The sequence below is a fragment of the Daldinia decipiens genome (genome assembly GCF_022478715.1).
Source record: "Daldinia decipiens strain CBS 113046 unplaced genomic scaffold F4813scaffold_4, whole genome shotgun sequence".
Lineage (NCBI taxonomy): Eukaryota > Fungi > Ascomycota > Sordariomycetes > Xylariales > Hypoxylaceae > Daldinia > Daldinia decipiens.
In genome coordinates this window covers 1,287,465-1,303,230 of record NW_026054547.1, presented here as the reverse complement: position 1 = coordinate 1,303,230, position 15,766 = coordinate 1,287,465, and the positions used below count along the sequence as shown (strand labels likewise).

Below are 15,766 nucleotides of genomic sequence, written 5' to 3'. Positions count from 1 at the left end.
CTAGTTGTGCTCGCCGCCTTGATCCTTGGTCAACTCGTCGCTATAGCGGAGACGTATCTATTAGTATATCTTGCCCATATTGCAAATCCCGCAGGGGAAGTGTTCTAGGTAAGCTAGGTAGACTTACATGTGGTCGGACAGCTTCTGTAGGTGGTCCTGCTGCTCGCGGAGCTTCTTGCGCAACTCAAGGAGCTTCTCCTTCTCGCGCTGGCGGATCGAGTAATCCTCGTTAGCCTTTTCGCGCTTCTGGAAAGCATCACTGTTTTGGATTTATTTGTTAGTCTTGTTCTTTACTATTTCATCTAGCTTATCCCCTACGATCCTCGACTTCCGGGTGGGCTCTCTCTATGCTCTAGCGAGCTAGGAGATGCCGGCATCTCGGGACACCATTCCAGCTTTCTGGAACTGGATGGCGGGGTATTGGATATTTCGGAATAGACTTGCGACGTACCCTTGGCCGCCTAAGCTGCCTAGCTTGTTCGGCGCACCGGTGTCGCCTGCTGACATGGTGCGGATGGTCGTTGAGAATGTGCGGCGGGAGAGGCCTTGAGACGGGATCTTGATCAGAGTCTGGCGGTACATTTTGGCTTTTAGTTTTTGAGGATCTCAAAGAGTCGCTCGCTGGATTGAGAGAAACGTTTAGTATTTGAACTGGCTTACAAGCAAGTCACGGGATGATGGGTGTAGAAAAGCGAGTACCTGTCTAATTGGTCTGTTGTTGTATGTGGTGTGATTGATGATTGATGATCGATGATCGATGAGGCACTTCTAAAAGTTGGAGGTTCGATTGGAGCTTAGCCTTTCTTACCTAGGTAGGTAGGTACCTCCTATGAAGTCGATAGCAATAGGCAATAGGTAAAGCTAAGGTTCCAACCCCGGCGGAAGAAGACGGGGACGCACGGACGCAAACGGAGCGGAACTCTCCTAAGACCGTTAGGTCTCTGCCTCAATGCCTACATAGGTACAACGTTCATGCCTGCTCAGGCCATACATAGCATCATTAGTGACCACTGATCACGCAAAAGTCCAGCGGACCGGAATAGTTTAATTCTTTCCCTCCACCACGCCATCTGTTTAGGGTCATCTGATATAACAAAACTTCATTTGCCGCGTATCATTATTAAAAGAGGAATGAAAGCCTATGGGAATTCTTCCCTATTTATATTGGCCTTGTCTCGTGTTGATAATTTACAAATTTCACTTCTTAGAGAGGTTACTTACTATGCGTATTAGGTAACAGCCGTGTCAATATATATTTTATATTTTCGTCGAGGCTGAGCATGCCGTAGTGCATGAAAATAAAAATACGCATAATCAATCAATAGGCAAGTGTGTTATGCTACCAGCATCTAAATTTGGCATGATAACTCTCAGCTATGCCAGACGCGAGAAAAGAATGGGACCAAGTATCGTGAGGCTCTGGTCTGGCATGATATCTTCCAGGAATTAGAGGAGCATACATACATAGTAATGTCTTCACCGGGAGGCGGTTCCTGGCCCCGCAAGGGAAGATACTTGGCAATGCATGGGTTTCATCACCCCTCTATGTAAGAAGAAATCAAGTCGGTGACGTTTTTAACAACTCGACCCTTTTCCTTCCCTACTCTTGATTTCCAGGTCAACTTCGCATTGACGATAGTAGAAATGGATTAGACAAATGAGAAGCCAAGTTCCTGTGGTGGCTGGCGCGGGTGTGGCCCCGAATCAGAAAGCAGGATGGCAGCACTGTGCATATGTATGAGCTATTTGGGCTGCAGGTGTTGACGTAGGCTGAAATTCTTTCCCCCCTTATCGCCCAGTCGCGGCCGTGGTAATTCAGACAAAGAATGTAATGGCTCGTGCTTCGAGTAGCCTCGAATTACCTAGGTCTCATCTCCCAAGGGTGATTGGCTAACTCGAGTGTAAACCCTTTCTCGATAATTGTTGAGACATTGAACGAGATTAACGAAGGGTCACTTGAAATACCCTTTCTATTGCGAGTGCTACCGGATAGAGGGGTACGATAAAAAGGGAAGAGTATATGAGCAAGATAAAACTTGGATAACCTCATAGTTACTTGCCTTAGGTCATCCTATATCATTTGAGGCTTGACAGCTCGTTGGGTGTCTATAAAGAATGCCTCATGTACTGGTACAAGCACGAGACAAAATTTAATCGGTTCTTGAAGTACGTGGGGTACGAGTTCAAGTATTTGATAGCATTGAAGCTGACGTAGGAGACTTGGGCAGGGAGGGAAAGGAATTAAACTGCTAGGTAGGTACCTAGTAACAGGGACATTTAAACCTTTCATGAATGACATGTAATTAGGTGGTAAGGTAGCCTTAGGTAAGTGCATCGGACATATGTAGAATGCACATGACAACCACGTGAGGCGTAACTTCTTCAAATCACAAAGGCGTAAAAAAAATATTGGAAGGTGAAATCAAAATAGAGGAGTCAGGAGTGCCTTACCAGCTTTCTACGCCTCAATTCTACCAGACTTGTGTATATGCAGTTGTATGCAATGTCATGCCCACAGCATACATAGTAATGTAGTTTATGTACCCAAATAGGTATGTACTGATGATAATGATACTAGTCATTAAAGGACGAAAGGATGGAGGTACCGAAATGTTTAGATTTGAGGATGACCCCCTTTCGAGCCTTGTTCTATTGTCAAATGATCCGCTGCCCGCTGCCCGTTGCCAAGTTTACAGGCTTATGGCTCTGTTGGTTCAGGTCCAGTAGGCTTTACATACATAAACGGAACCGGTGCTAGCAGTTGGAATTAGTGGAGGCGTTGTACAGCCCTGGGGGAGAAAAGAGGTAGGTACTTTAGGTTAGGTTAGGTACTTCAAGTAGGTACAGTACATGCACGCCTAAGGATTTTAGAATGTACCTAAGGTTACTATTACCTCTCCCCCCCCCCCTCCCCACGCGCGCACTGGGCACACCCGCCTCTGAGCCCATCACCCTCTTTCTCCTTCACCTCAGGCTCCCTCTGTCTACCAACAAAACCAAACTGCTGCACTTCCGCCGACACAAAAACTCTCCCAAAACTTTTTGCATCCCATAAACCTCCCAAACCCAACAACCACCAACTTATTCTATCCTCCGTCTTCGCACTTTCTCTCTAGTGCATCTTTCTCTACAGGTCGTTCCTTGACAACCAAACCTCGAAACAATAGACAGAAGGTACGTTAACCCTTATCCATCCATCTCCTCTCCTTTTAAAAAATCCCCTTTCTTTGCACTTGCGGTCATGTTCCTTGGCCTACCCTGAGTCCCGCCTTGTACTTTCGTCATCGCCCACATCACGACCGCCTCCTTCTTGTCGGCCGTACATACAACAGCAAATTTACCAACCGCCTAATACGACCTGTTCCCTAAATCAATTGATTATTGCGACAACATACACGCCTGTCCGTCTACCTTTACCCTACGCGTTTTCCATTCGCATCCACTGGCGCAAACCCCACTGACTGCGGGGGGTTCGTCTTTGCTTCACCGTCACAATCTTCGAGCCTCTCGATATCCACGGCAAGGTAGCGCGTTCCTCTGGTTTGGGTTGTAAACACTTGCAGTATCGTCCTGGCAACTGTTTACAAACTGCTAGGTCAATAATTGCTGCCTGTTGCCGTGCAAACCTGCATTTATTTTTTCCCCTCTTCCTACTACTTAATATCTATACTGCATACACTTTTCCCATCACAACCAGAAAAAAACAAACACGTTATTCGACCGAAACTAGGGCTGACTTAATACATTAATTTAGTTTTCTCGTCTCACCAAGTCTCACACCGTCAAGATGGGTCACGAAGATGCTGTGTATCTTGCCAAGCTGGCCGAGCAGGCTGAGCGCTACGAGGGTATGTGATGCTATGGTTGTGGTTGCTAGGCCCCGCAGAGTGGCAGTACTAACTTTTACCGTCATCAGAGATGGTTGAGAACATGAAGATCGTTGCTTCTGAGGACCGTGATCTTACCGTTGAGGAGCGCAACCTCCTCTCCGTCGCCTACAAGAACGTGATCGGTGCCCGACGTGCCTCGTGGAGAATTGTCACCTCCATCGAGCAGAAGGAAGAGTCCAAGGGTAACTCCTCTCAAGTCGGTCTTATTAAGGAGTACCGACAGAAGATCGAAGCCGAGCTTGCCAAGATCTGCGATGACATCCTCGATGTTTTGGACAAGCACCTCATCCCCTCTGCTAAGTCTGGCGAGTCCAAGGTGTTCTACCACAAGATGTATGTTTTCTTCGGTGCCGGCACCTATTTCAAACCCAAAGATTTCTAACCAACCAAAACAGGAAGGGAGACTACCACCGTTATCTTGCGGAATTCGCCGTTGGTGACCGACGAAAGGAGTCGGCTGACAAGTCGCTTGAGGCGTACAAGGCTGCTACCGAGGTTGCCCAGACCGAGCTGCCCCCTACACACCCCATCCGTCTTGGTCTCGCCCTGAACTTCTCCGTCTTCTACTACGAGATCCTGAACGCTCCCGATCAGGCTTGCCACCTTGCGAAGCAGGCTTTCGACGATGCGATTGCCGGTAAGTACCAGGCGTACGAGCTAAAAGTAGCTTGAAGCTAATTTAAATCTATAGAACTTGACACTCTGAGCGAGGAGAGCTACAAGGACTCGACTCTCATCATGCAACTCCTCCGAGACAACCTGGTATGTATTCGTATTTATCAAGTATTAGTTGAATCTGCTAACATAAAACCAGACCCTCTGGACGTCTTCTGAGGCTGAGCCTCCTGCGGAGTCGGCCGCAGCCCCCGCCCAGGAACCGGAGAAGGCCACCGAGACCCCGGTTGAGGAGCCTAAGGCTGCCGAGTAAGAAAAAAAAGAAAAGCCCACGTCCCTTATTAGTCTCTAGATTTTAAAGGGGTCGATTGAAGTTGGGTGGACTCTGGTGTCTATGGAGTGTTTGCTTGAGAATTCTCTTGCCTGAGATTCTGCATTGATTTGATTTTTTCCCCCTTCACGTGGCAAATGCACAGAGCAAAGACTTGGACGGTTCTCTTTTTCCCGCAGGCAAAAGGGCTAAAGAGCTTTTGGTAGGTCTTTCGCAGAATGCTTGCCCTTTAGACTCTAATGCAAATTCGTCTGAATAAACCCCATACTTTCTACTTGCACAGGCAATATTAATGTTATGAATTCTTCATGAGCAATGGACTTTCGTAGGATCTTTGCAGGATGGAATTACAACTTAGGCAGTAATAGTATCCTCTTGGGCTCGATTGGCCAGTATATGCTTAAGCTGTTAATATAAAAAGACCCAAGGCATACATTTAACTTTACTACTAGTTCATCTGTAAATATTTAGGTTACATCTTTACTCTTAAGAGTACATCGTAAGCCTTTCACTGCATGGGTAATATATTACCCTTTTGATTATACTACTAGCTCGTAAATCATTCGCATTATATCATACCCGAGTAACAGCTTGAAATCTTAGCCAGCATAGGCCAATGTACCAACCCTCTACCGTCTCGTACTCCTAATGTGCCCTTCGTAAATACACGACTATGTTAAATCACCTTTCCATCGACTTGGATGTAGATGTCCAGGCCACGTGATATACTTTATCTGTTGGGGTAGAAACGAAAGCGAGCCTATCGGATTGAGTTGTGACGACATCATCTACAAGGAATGTCTCACGATATGTAGATATTGTATCCCGACGTCTCTTGGCAGCTGCTACCTCCGCGAGCCGCTTGTGCTGGTCCCCGCCGTCGCGGACCCCGACAAAGAGATGCCCCAGTTGACACTCCAGTTAAACGTGAAGTTCCTACCGGTGCCGCTGCCCCGTCTCTCCCCTGCTGATGTGACTGCGTCTGCACCGCTTCCCATCGTTAGTGTAACGGCCGCCTCGCGAACTGTAGCACTAGCGCTTCTCGCGGGACCGGCAGTGGTGGTTGTGGTAGTAGTAGCTACGACATGATTATCCCTGTTGTCGTCGTCGTTGTTGTTGTTGTTGCCATCATCGTCGGCTGCGGCGAACAAAACCCGGATCCAGAGGCTGCAGTCGAGACACTCGACCATCAACACGCCGTCGTCCTCGAACTCCTCCAGGTTGTCCTCGGTGAATGCGTATCCGCGCGCGTTGCCGCACCGGCAGGCGCGGTAGTACAGCCCCGTCCGCTCGTCGAATGCTAGGTCGTCTAGATCGACGGTCTCGACGCCCGTCTGGAACGACGACGAAGAGGTGGATTGGTGAGAGTGCCGCTGGGAGGGCGCCGTGCGCAGAGCTCGGTCGTAGTCTGTGCGCTGCTTGCGGTCTGAGAGGACTGCGTAGGCGTGCTGGATTTGGTCTACGGTGTATGCGATGCGTGGTTGTGACGGCTGTTTAGGGCCTGGCTTTGAAGTAGAAGTAGAAGTAGAAGTAGAAGGTGTTGGTGTAGATGTCCTGCTGCCCTGGGGAGTATTGCCACCGGCTGACTTGTCCGGGTGGTGTTTTAACAACGCGCGGTGATATGCTTGTTTTACGATCTTCTGCTGCTGAGATATGCCGGCTTGGCCCTCTAGATGCTTGGGAGTTAGCGACAGGATGTCGTAGAGCGTGGGCTCGGCTGATGTATTGGATATAGGAGGGGCCATGCCGGCGGGATTGGATTCACAAGTTTATCTTATTTCTTTTTCGGGTTTCTTATAAGAGATGAACAGTTTATTTCGTCTGTAAATTGCGAGTGAGAGGTTCTCATATTAAGAGGTAAGTTCCATTGTTGTAAGTGGCTTATACCAACCAGGATAGGATAACTTCGTCGGAAACCGGTTTTGAGGAAAATGTTCAATGGCGCACGCGGTCACGTGAGACTTGGACGAAGTTTGCTACTAAGCCATAGAATAGCAGAAATGGGGACGTAGGACTTAAATAGACGACTGAACGAGGGGAATAGAAGAAATAGTAGAAGAGAAGAAACTAATGTCTTCCTAAGAATAGGTTACTTACAGTTGTCATGTCGGTTACGTTCTAATACTTTCTGATATTAGCACCAAATAGGAAGACTGTCTTACGACACGGTAGTAATGATAACTCCTGGACTTGTTGAAATATTTCTCCAATTCTCTTGAATAGAGTAATATATAAATTTTGTACATTTCTTCCTTGCCGGCATCGTAAAGTCATGACATGATTGTTCATCGTGGATATTTGGTCCACCTGTTCTTCCCGATCTATCATTTCTTGTCAGTAACACATACGAGAGTAGATAGAAATAAATGACTTACCTTCCGCCATTCTCTGACAAGTCTTGGCATGCCCAACATAGCCGTTCTTCTCTTCTCCATCCTGTACCTCTTGTCAGTATCGAAATATTATTCAGGAAATGTTTCCCGAGGAGCGAAATGCTAGTCAGGGGGGATTGTATAGCAGTGACGTACTTGGCAGCCAGCATTCTTTCGTGCAAGTGACCCTTGACGGATTGTCCAACACCAGTACCACGAACCCTCAACCCGTGCGCAACTCTGTGCCGTATGCGCTCCTCTGTGCCCTTAGACGTGAATGGCAACAGCTCCTCTACTCCTTGTTCCCTCGCCAATTTTACGAGTTCTGCTTGCCGCCTCAGAGAGAATTCCGGATCATGCCATTTCCCAGTTACCGGGTGTTTGTGCGGCAGGAAAGGGTTCGGCGTAGCACCGTCCTTGATTGTGTTCGTCCTCGTCGAAGCCGGGAGGATCTGGTTCGGGGGGTACTTGGCGAAGAAACGCTGTAGCCGCGGGTGCAGCTGCTTGGCGAGCTCGATATATCTCGTATTTAACGCCATCCCCCCAGTCGCAGTCAAGACGCTTCTCTTTTGTTGCGATTAAGAATTTATTACGTCTTGCTGGTAACGTGAGAGAAGTCGCAAAATCGTATGTAGAGCTCCCAAATTTTGGTTGCGAATGGCCAAAGTGACAAGGTTCTTTTTATCTCAATTAAATCTCCGATTGGTTCCCGTGGTTAGCGGCTTGGATTAGGTAGTATGTACTTTGCTACACGTACCCCCGACACGCCGATGTCAGTGTTTCTTCTATCTCTTTGCCTCCAACTCAGAACATTGAAGTCTGGAAACAAACAGAAACAAAAGCAACTTAAGCAACTTGCGCGCTGCATTATCCTAATCCGAATACAATTGGCAAATCTAGCCATCGTAGTGGATAAAACACCTTAATCCCTATAATTCTTCGTCATCGAATCAATATCAAGATATATCAGCTAGTTACCTGTTCCAAACGTTGAAAGTAATTCCAAAGCTTTAGAAGGTCGTTACAAAGACCTGTCGTTCTACGTCGAGGCCTTGCGATCATGGGTATGCAGCCGCGAGCCGGGTCGCTAGCCGACACCAACGGAACCAACAACACTAATGGAACAAACGGCGAAACGAATAGGCGTAAAGCACCCTTAGATATCGAAGAGATCTTGCGCAAGAAGAAAGAGGCAAACGAAGCTGCCGCGAAACCAAGATTTATCCCTAAAGCTGAGCGTGAGCGCCTATCAGCAGAGAAACAAAAAGAAGAGGAAGAGAAGCGAAGGCGGAAGGCAGAAGAAGAAGCACGAAATAAGCCCACTGGTAGATCTACAACTGTGTCGGGACTCGATGGACGGCACCCGGATCGTCGAGACAGAGATCATGCACCAGCTGTTCCGACGGGACCTAGGGCTATGCGACAAGCTGGGCACGATAGACGCGATACCAACGACAACGAAAATGGAGATGCACGAGGGAAATCAAAGGGCAAGAAGGGGTCGGCTGGGGAGAAACGAGCAGCACCAGAAGAAACAGAAGCCGCCTCAATACGAGCACGATATATGGGACCAGAAATGAATCAGTCTACCTTCTCGGCCAAGAAGAAGCGGAGAAGAACAACAGAAAAGAAATTTAATTTCGAATGGGATCCGGAGGAAGACACAACACAGGACCACAATCCCATCTACGCAGAGAGGGCCGAGCCCACCTTCTTCGGAAGAGGAAGGCTGGCCGGTTTTGGTGACGACATGACAGAAGAGAACGCCAAGAAGTACGCCATGTCTCTAATCGAGCGTGATCCTGAAAACGGAGCACAGCGAGCACGAGAGCTACTGGATATGATGCGAAAGGCGAAGGAGAGGGCTAACCGCAACGGCCTAGGGAAGCACTGGTCAGAAAAGAAGCTAGAGGACATGCGCGAACGAGATTGGCGTATCTTCAAAGAGGATTTTGGTATTGCAACCAAAGGAGGGCTCATTCCAAATCCGATGCGAAACTGGCAGGAATCGGGGTTACCTCGTCGTTTATTAGACATCGTCAGCAAAGTTGGGTACGACGAGCCGACTCCGGTCCAGCGTGCCGCAATCCCAATTGCTCTACAGGCAAGAGATCTAATCGGCGTAGCTGTCACTGGTTCAGGAAAGACGGCTGCTTTCTTACTACCTCTGCTAGTATACATCTCGGAATTACCGCCATTAAATGAAATCACCAAGAATGATGGTCCGTACTCGTTAATTATAGCCCCAACTCGAGAGTTGGTTCAGCAGATCGAGTCAGAGGCCAAGAAATTTGCTATTCCACTGGGGTTTACCGTTGTTAGTCTCGTCGGTGGGCATTCACTTGAAGAACAAGCGTTTGCCTTGAGAAACGGTGCTGAAATTATCGTTGCCACACCTGGTCGTCTAGTCGACTGTATCGAACGACGCCTGCTGGTGCTGTCCCAATGTTGCTACATCATCATGGATGAAGCCGATCGTATGATTGATATGGGTTTTGAAGAACCAGTCAACAAGATCTTAGACGCGCTCCCCGTCACTAACGAAAAGCCGGACACCGATGCCGCCGAAAATCCTCAACTAATGAACCAACATCTTGGCGGCAAAGACCGATATCGACAGACAATGATGTACACAGCCACCATGCCGTCAGCTGTCGAGAAGATCGCGAAGAAATATCTACGTCGGCCTGCTACAGTAACAATAGGCAATGTAGGAGAAGCGGTAGATACGGTCGAGCAACGGGTCGAATTCGTCCCTGGAGAGGACCGTCGCAAGAAGCGCTTACAGGAGATTCTATCATCCAACGAATTTGCACCCCCTATTATCGTGTTCGTCAATATCAAACGCAACTGCGACGCCGTCGCTCGAGAGATCAAGCATATGGGCTTTTCAGCTGTTACACTCCACGGCAGCAAGACCCAGGAACAGCGAGAACAGGCTCTCGCCTCAGTACGCGGCGGCACGACGGACGTCTTGGTCGCGACAGATCTTGCCGGTCGTGGTATCGATGTTCCGGACGTATCACTTGTCGTCAACTTCAACATGGCTCTGAGTATCGAAAGCTACACGCATCGTATCGGTCGTACGGGTCGTGCTGGCAAGAGCGGTGTTGCTATCACATTCTTGGGCAACGAAGATGCGGACGTCATGTATGACCTGCGGCAAATGCTTTCGAAGAGCTCGATATCTAGGGTGCCAGAAGAGCTGCGCCGGCATGAGGCCGCACAGCAGAAACCAAATAAGGGGCCTAAGAAGCTTGAGGAGAAGGGCTTTGGTGGAAAAGGGGGTGGATGGGACTAGAGTTAGTCCATGCTTAGGTACTTATTGTATTTATGTAACCTATCACGAAGATATGTAATATTATGGCTACGGTCGTTACTACATCACAACGGTTGTGCTTAAGTGTGTACCACCTATCTGGCTGGTTTGGCCGTTACTAGAGGATTTATCAAATACCGTAGTTAGTTGAAATTACTTAGATATCCGCATAACTAGAGTAATTTGAATATCTGCACAAGGGACTAAGTCGATAGTGGTTAACTAGGTAGGTATTATATATGAAGCCAAGGCCCTGGAGTGCTTATAGATGGCTTGTTATAGACTTTACATATGTATACATAACTATAGGATACTAAGCATCTATAAGTATACTCTCGAGTGACAGGCGAGAGTGACAGGTCGCATGATAGACTACCTATAGTTGACATTTCAAATTGCGAACTTGAACCGAGTATCAATAGGTAGCATCGAATGGACGGGTTTCTAGTTGGACTCAGTTCCGGTTGTATGGGGATCTACGTTCCCTATGTTCTAGAATCACCAATTAAGATGCGACCCTGCATGAGATTTTGTTTCCAAAAGTTGCAGTCTCGGGGGACACGGCCGGCTGCAGCGCTACTGATACCAAGATACCAAGATACCAACTAGTTTAGGTACTCTATCGGTATCCAACCCCTGCAACATCCCGCTACACCGCCTGCCCTGCGTGGCGTTACTTTTGCACTTTTAACTTTTTTTTTTTCCTCTGCCGCACCTAAACATCCTTGTCTTATATTTTTGATACCTTGAGGGCCGATTACCTACATACCTATCTAAAGAGGGCTCAGTTCGTTAAATGCCTAGCACATGCATATACACAGAAGTTTTCATCTGTTCAAATTTCCAGTCTACCTACCTACCTATAAGCTTGTCTGTGATAATGCACGAATAGGGAATCTCCCTGGCTGCCCCTCACTACATACATACCATACCTACCTACGAAAAAACATAACTAGTTATACTTGTACATACATGTTTGTATGTACTTGAGTACCCCTCCATTGTATCCGCTGTAGTACTACCGCATGTGAATTTCCCGGAGTCACTAGACAATCTGCTAATTTGTATCATATTTGACAATTGTATTATATGACAATTGTATTATATCACCTTCTTTTTCTTCGCCCTTCCCCTTCCCCTTCTCCTTCCTTACACATATGTCTTTCCGCGCCGCTAGTCGTGTCGACTTCGCCCCTCGAGTCTCAACAGCCACACGACTTCGATTAAGACCACGTACTTTCCCACGTACTCTTCCTCCAACCGCATCTCAGTGGAGACAAAATCACATCTGGTGCACTCCTGCCTTATCCTCTCCACCTTCCTACCGGTATTCCTAACCTAATTGACCGCTCTTCCAAGCCAATTAGACTCGTAGGCTAATGCGGAAGCTAGGCTTGGTCCACGTCTTGGGAATCACTCCTCACTCACTTCTGTCTCACGAACATCTCCTTTCGAGAAGTCTAGAAACACCACTCTCTCGACACCCCTTGTTCGACATTGCTCATACCGGAGACAAAATATGTGTAAGCTTGCTGGAGACATTGACCATACCGGAGGGGCTACCCCGGACCCCACCCAGGGCCGTGAGCTCCTCCCGACCAACGTCATTCCGAGGCATTACGATGTTACCTTAGAGCCCAACTTCGAAAAGTTTACCTTCGATGGTAAGGTGCTTATCGACTTCGACGTCCAAGAAGATTCCAAGTCTATCTCCCTCCACAGCCTTCAGATCGATATCCACAGCGCCAACATCAAATCTGGAGACAGCATTATTAGGTCAGCTTATATCTTTCTGGACAGTTAAGTTAACAAGTACTACCATTCTAACGTGTTCGGGCAGCTCGTCTTCGGCAATCACGTACGATGAGACCAAGCAGATTACCAGCATCGAGCTCAAGGATGCCATCCCGAAGGGCAAGGTCCAGTTGGAAATCAAGTATTCCGGCCAGCTCAATGACCAGATGGCCGGTTTCTATCGCTCTACCTACAAGAAGCCAGACGGCTCCGAAGGTGTCCTCGCTACCACGCAGATGGAAGCGAACGACTGCCGCCGGGCTTTCCCGTGCTTCGACGAGCCTATGCACAAGGCCAAATTTACTGTCACTCTCATTGCGGATAAGCACCTGACATGTCTCAGCAACATGGACGTCGCGTCTGAATCAGAAGTGCAATCAGAATTCAGTGGATCTACAAAGAAAGCCGTCAAGTTTAACACGACTCCTCTTATGTCGACTTACCTAGTTGCTTTCATCGTGGGCGAATTAAGTTACATCGAGACCAACAAATTCCGCGTCCCAGTCCGAGTGTACGCCCCGGCTAGTTCAGATATTGAACACGGCCGCTTCTCGCTCGAGCTCGCAGCGCGGACTTTGGAGTATTACGAGAAAATATTCGGAGCCGAGTTCCCGTTGCCCAAAATGGACATGGTTGCCATCCCCGATTTCGCGGCAGGCGCTATGGAAAACTGGGGTTTGATCACCTACCGTGTTGTCGACCTTATGCTGGATGAGAAGGCCAGTGGCGCGGCAATGAAGGAACGTGTCGCCGAGGTCGTCCAGCATGAGCTAGCACATCAATGGTTCGGCAACTTGGTGACTATGGACTGGTGGGAAGGTCTATGGTTGAACGAAGGGTTTGCGACCCTGATGAGTTGGCTAAGTGAGTTTCCTGCGTCGTTCTGGTTAATATGAATGATTGGCTAACATTAATAATCCACTTAGGCTGCAACTACTTTTACCCAGAATGGAAGGTCTGGGAAAATTACGTTACTGATAATCTTCAGAGTGCCTTGGGACTGGACTCGTTGAGGAGCAGCCATCCTATCGAGGTGCCGGTCAAGCGCGCTAGCGAAGTTGACCAGATTTTCGATGCCATTTCATATTCCAAAGGTTCATGTGTTCTTCGTATGATCTCTACATATCTTGGCGAGGAGACTTTCCTGGAGGGTGTCAGGATATACATCAAGAAGCATGCCTACGGTAACACACAGACAAATGATTTGTGGGCGGCCCTTGAGGATGCCAGCGGCAAACCGGTCCGGGAGATCATGTCCATTTGGACTAAGAATGTGGGCTATCCCGTAGTTCAGGTTACGGAAGACGAGAAGGACAGTTCTATCCGTGTCAAGCAGAATCGATTCCTAAGAACTGGTGACACCAAGCCCGAAGAGGACAAAGTATTATATCCGGTTTTCTTGGGCCTCCGAACGAAGGATGGCGTAGACGACTCGTTAACGTTGACGAAGAGGGAAGATGTGTTCAAGGTTAAAAACTTGGACTTCTTCAAGCTGAACGCAAACCATACTAGCATCTACCGTACGTGCTACACACCGGAACGCCTCACAAAACTAGGCCAATCCGCCAAGGATGGGCTGCTAACAGTCGAGGATCGTGCTGGTATGATTGCCGATGCTGGTGCCCTCGCCGTGTCAGGCTACCAAAAGACTTCTGGTGTTTTGAACCTACTAAAAGGGTTTGACACAGAGGAGTCGTTCGTGGTATGGAGTGAGATCATTGCCAGGGTTGCAACCGTCCAATCTGCGTGGGTCTTCGAGGACTCGGCCGTCAAGGATGGCCTAGAAGCCTTTGTTAAGGAACTTGTTAGTGAGAGAGCTCATAAATTAGGCTGGACCTTCACAGACAAGGATGGCCACGTTGAACAGCAGTTTAAAGCTATGCTATTCGGCGCAGCTGGAATGGCTGGTGACCAGGAGATCATCGACGCGTCTAAGGAGATGTTCAAGAAATACATGGACGGCGACAGGTCAGCTATCCACCCGAATGTCCGAGGAAGCGTTTTCAGCATGGCTCTCAAGTATGGTGGAAAGGAGCAGGTAAGTTTTATATGTTGAATATTCACCCAACAATTACTAATTCATATTCCAGTACGACGCGCTTGTCGACTTCTTCCGCAAGTCCAGTAACAGCGATGAACGTAACACAGCCCTACGATGCATCGGTCGGGCAAAAGACCCGGCTCTAATTAAGCAAACATTAGACTTCGTCCTCAGCGGCGAAATCAAGAGCCAGGACCTATACCTTCCAGCAAGCGGACTCCGCAGCCATGCTGAGGGTATTGAGGCGCTCTTTAGCTGGCTAACCGAGAAATGGCCAGAAATATCTAAGCGACTTAGCGGAAACGCGCCTATCCTGGGTTCGATGGTTACCATCTGTACATCTAGCTTTGCAAAGGCGGATCAACTCCAGAAAGTGGAGGAATTCTTCAAGGACATTGACACTAAGAACTTTGCCCAGCCCCTTGCTCAGAGCAAGGATGCCATTCGCAGCAAGATTGCATGGCTGGAGCGTGACCGCGACGACGTCGCGAAATGGGTTAAGGAGAACGGATACAGTTCGTGAGCGATGAATCGACACGATATTCCCGTACGGGTTTAGAGGGTATTTGCTAGGGATGTGTTCAGAGAGGCACGAGAGATACCCGTAGAAAAGGATAGAAAAGCAATCGCCAATCAGAAGAAGTAAAAAAGCATTATATTTATCCCCCCCCTTTTCCTTATAAGCCAACGTGTTGACTGGCTTGTTCGTCTATGCATAGTATGTATAAAGAGCCTTGGGTATACCAAGGAATATAAGTACCTGGTAAGTAGCATGTGAAACTTCGGTCGTTTCCGTACATTGGGTACCTACGTATGTATTAATAGCCTCGTTTTTATTTGTTATGAGTTATAAACAAGTATTCCCTCGTGTTCTTATTAAGGTCACTAACATTGAATATAGCCTTGATATGAATACCTTACCTAAGGTATTGACATAAAGTATTGATTAATCTAAATCTAGCCCCTCTTCCCAACAGAGCTTGCGAGACAAGGAGAGACAGCCAAATAGGGGCAAAACTAGGGCAGCTTGTAAGCCCCCTGCCCTTGCAAAGTAGCTAAGTAGGTTAGAGCCTAGGTTAGGTATGTTATAAACTCTTACTGCAGGTGTCCTAGGTGTCCTGGACGTTGTGTCGGGCCGGTAAGGGGGCCAATAGACTACATGTAGCCAACAATTTTAGTCTTTACAATCTCTCATATGAGGTAGCCACGGAGTAACAGGTTGAGGTACTTTCTGTGAGGGTACTCCTGTAGCCAAGTAATCTTGGCAGGTAAGAGGCAGGTAAGACATGTATCTATGGTGCAGTTATTGTGGCACACAGTCAGAACAGTAGCCCCTCCTTCCTCCGATGTCATCCTTGTGAGGTCCGTCGCCGGACCCCGCCAATTGCTGGGTCCAATTGTAAG

General features: G+C 48.0%; 7 protein-coding genes across 7 annotated transcripts; 3 read left to right on the top strand and 4 right to left on the bottom strand.

Annotated features, from left to right (window-relative positions):
• On the bottom strand, positions 1 to 582 carry F4813DRAFT_386041 (uncharacterized protein; the record flags this gene model as incomplete). Its single annotated transcript, XM_049246356.1, has 4 exons — positions 1 to 40; positions 128 to 259; positions 319 to 399; positions 452 to 582. The coding sequence occupies 4 exons, from the start codon at positions 580 to 582 to the stop codon at positions 1 to 3; spliced, it is 384 nt and encodes a 127-aa protein (XP_049103477.1).
• A 970-nt stretch (positions 583 to 1,552) lies between these two features.
• Positions 1,553 to 2,545, bottom strand: F4813DRAFT_347883 (uncharacterized protein). Its single transcript, XM_049242002.1, has one exon. It carries the CDS (start codon positions 2,333 to 2,335, stop codon positions 2,072 to 2,074), a length of 264 nt encoding a protein of 87 aa, XP_049103476.1. The 5' UTR covers positions 2,336 to 2,545; the 3' UTR covers positions 1,553 to 2,071.
• A 1,242-nt stretch (positions 2,546 to 3,787) lies between these two features.
• Positions 3,788 to 4,818, top strand: F4813DRAFT_386040 (putative 14-3-3 family protein ArtA; the record flags this gene model as incomplete). Its single annotated transcript, XM_049246355.1, has 5 exons — positions 3,788 to 3,848; positions 3,917 to 4,223; positions 4,286 to 4,527; positions 4,582 to 4,652; positions 4,705 to 4,818. The coding sequence occupies 5 exons, from the start codon at positions 3,788 to 3,790 to the stop codon at positions 4,816 to 4,818; spliced, it is 795 nt and encodes a 264-aa protein (XP_049103475.1).
• Positions 4,819 to 5,002: 184 nt separating this feature from the next.
• On the bottom strand, positions 5,003 to 6,962 carry F4813DRAFT_231625 (uncharacterized protein). The gene has a single exon (XM_049239924.1). It carries the CDS (start codon positions 6,579 to 6,581, stop codon positions 5,682 to 5,684), a length of 900 nt encoding a protein of 299 aa, XP_049103474.1. The 5' UTR covers positions 6,582 to 6,962; the 3' UTR covers positions 5,003 to 5,681.
• A 1-nt stretch (position 6,963) lies between these two features.
• On the bottom strand, positions 6,964 to 8,002 carry F4813DRAFT_231624 (uncharacterized protein). The gene is made up of 3 exons (XM_049239923.1): positions 7,365 to 8,002; positions 7,212 to 7,272; positions 6,964 to 7,157 (listed from the first exon to the last, which is right to left on the bottom strand). The coding sequence occupies exons 1-3, from the start codon at positions 7,745 to 7,747 to the stop codon at positions 7,122 to 7,124; spliced, it is 480 nt and encodes a 159-aa protein (XP_049103473.1). The 5' UTR covers positions 7,748 to 8,002; the 3' UTR covers positions 6,964 to 7,121.
• F4813DRAFT_347880 (DEAD-domain-containing protein) lies at positions 7,844 to 10,729 on the top strand. The gene has a single exon (XM_049242001.1). It carries the CDS (start codon positions 8,269 to 8,271, stop codon positions 10,507 to 10,509), a length of 2,241 nt encoding a protein of 746 aa, XP_049103472.1. The 5' UTR covers positions 7,844 to 8,268; the 3' UTR covers positions 10,510 to 10,729.
• Positions 10,730 to 11,258: 529 nt separating this feature from the next.
• On the top strand, positions 11,259 to 15,560 carry F4813DRAFT_347878 (peptidase family M1-domain-containing protein). The gene is made up of 5 exons (XM_049242000.1): positions 11,259 to 11,854; positions 11,920 to 12,303; positions 12,368 to 13,185; positions 13,248 to 14,359; positions 14,412 to 15,560. Exons 1-5 carry the CDS (start codon positions 11,685 to 11,687, stop codon positions 14,883 to 14,885), a joined length of 2,958 nt encoding a protein of 985 aa, XP_049103471.1. The 5' UTR covers positions 11,259 to 11,684; the 3' UTR covers positions 14,886 to 15,560.
• The last annotated feature ends 206 nt before the right edge of the window (positions 15,561 to 15,766 follow it).

Coding starts and splice junctions, on each gene's coding strand:
- F4813DRAFT_347880 (XM_049242001.1), top strand. CDS start 8,269: ATGGGTATGCAGCCGCGAGCCGGGTCGCTAGCCGACACCAACGGAACC.
- F4813DRAFT_231624 (XM_049239923.1), bottom strand. CDS start 7,747: ATGGCGTTAAATACGAGATATATCGAGCTCGCCAAGCAGCTGCACCCG. Junction 7,273..7,364: donor GAAAGAATGCTGGCTGCCAA/GTACGTCACTGC, acceptor CAAGAGGTACAG/GATGGAGAAGAGAAGAACGG. Junction 7,158..7,211: donor TTGTCAGAGAATGGCGGAAG/GTAAGTCATTTA, acceptor AAGAAATGATAG/ATCGGGAAGAACAGGTGGAC.
- F4813DRAFT_347878 (XM_049242000.1), top strand. CDS start 11,685: ATGTCTTTCCGCGCCGCTAGTCGTGTCGACTTCGCCCCTCGAGTCTCA. Junction 12,304..12,367: donor TCTGGAGACAGCATTATTAG/GTCAGCTTATAT, acceptor GTGTTCGGGCAG/CTCGTCTTCGGCAATCACGT. Junction 13,186..13,247: donor GACCCTGATGAGTTGGCTAA/GTGAGTTTCCTG, acceptor TAATCCACTTAG/GCTGCAACTACTTTTACCCA.
- F4813DRAFT_231625 (XM_049239924.1), bottom strand. CDS start 6,581: ATGGCCCCTCCTATATCCAATACATCAGCCGAGCCCACGCTCTACGAC.
- F4813DRAFT_347883 (XM_049242002.1), bottom strand. CDS start 2,335: ATGCACTTACCTAAGGCTACCTTACCACCTAATTACATGTCATTCATG.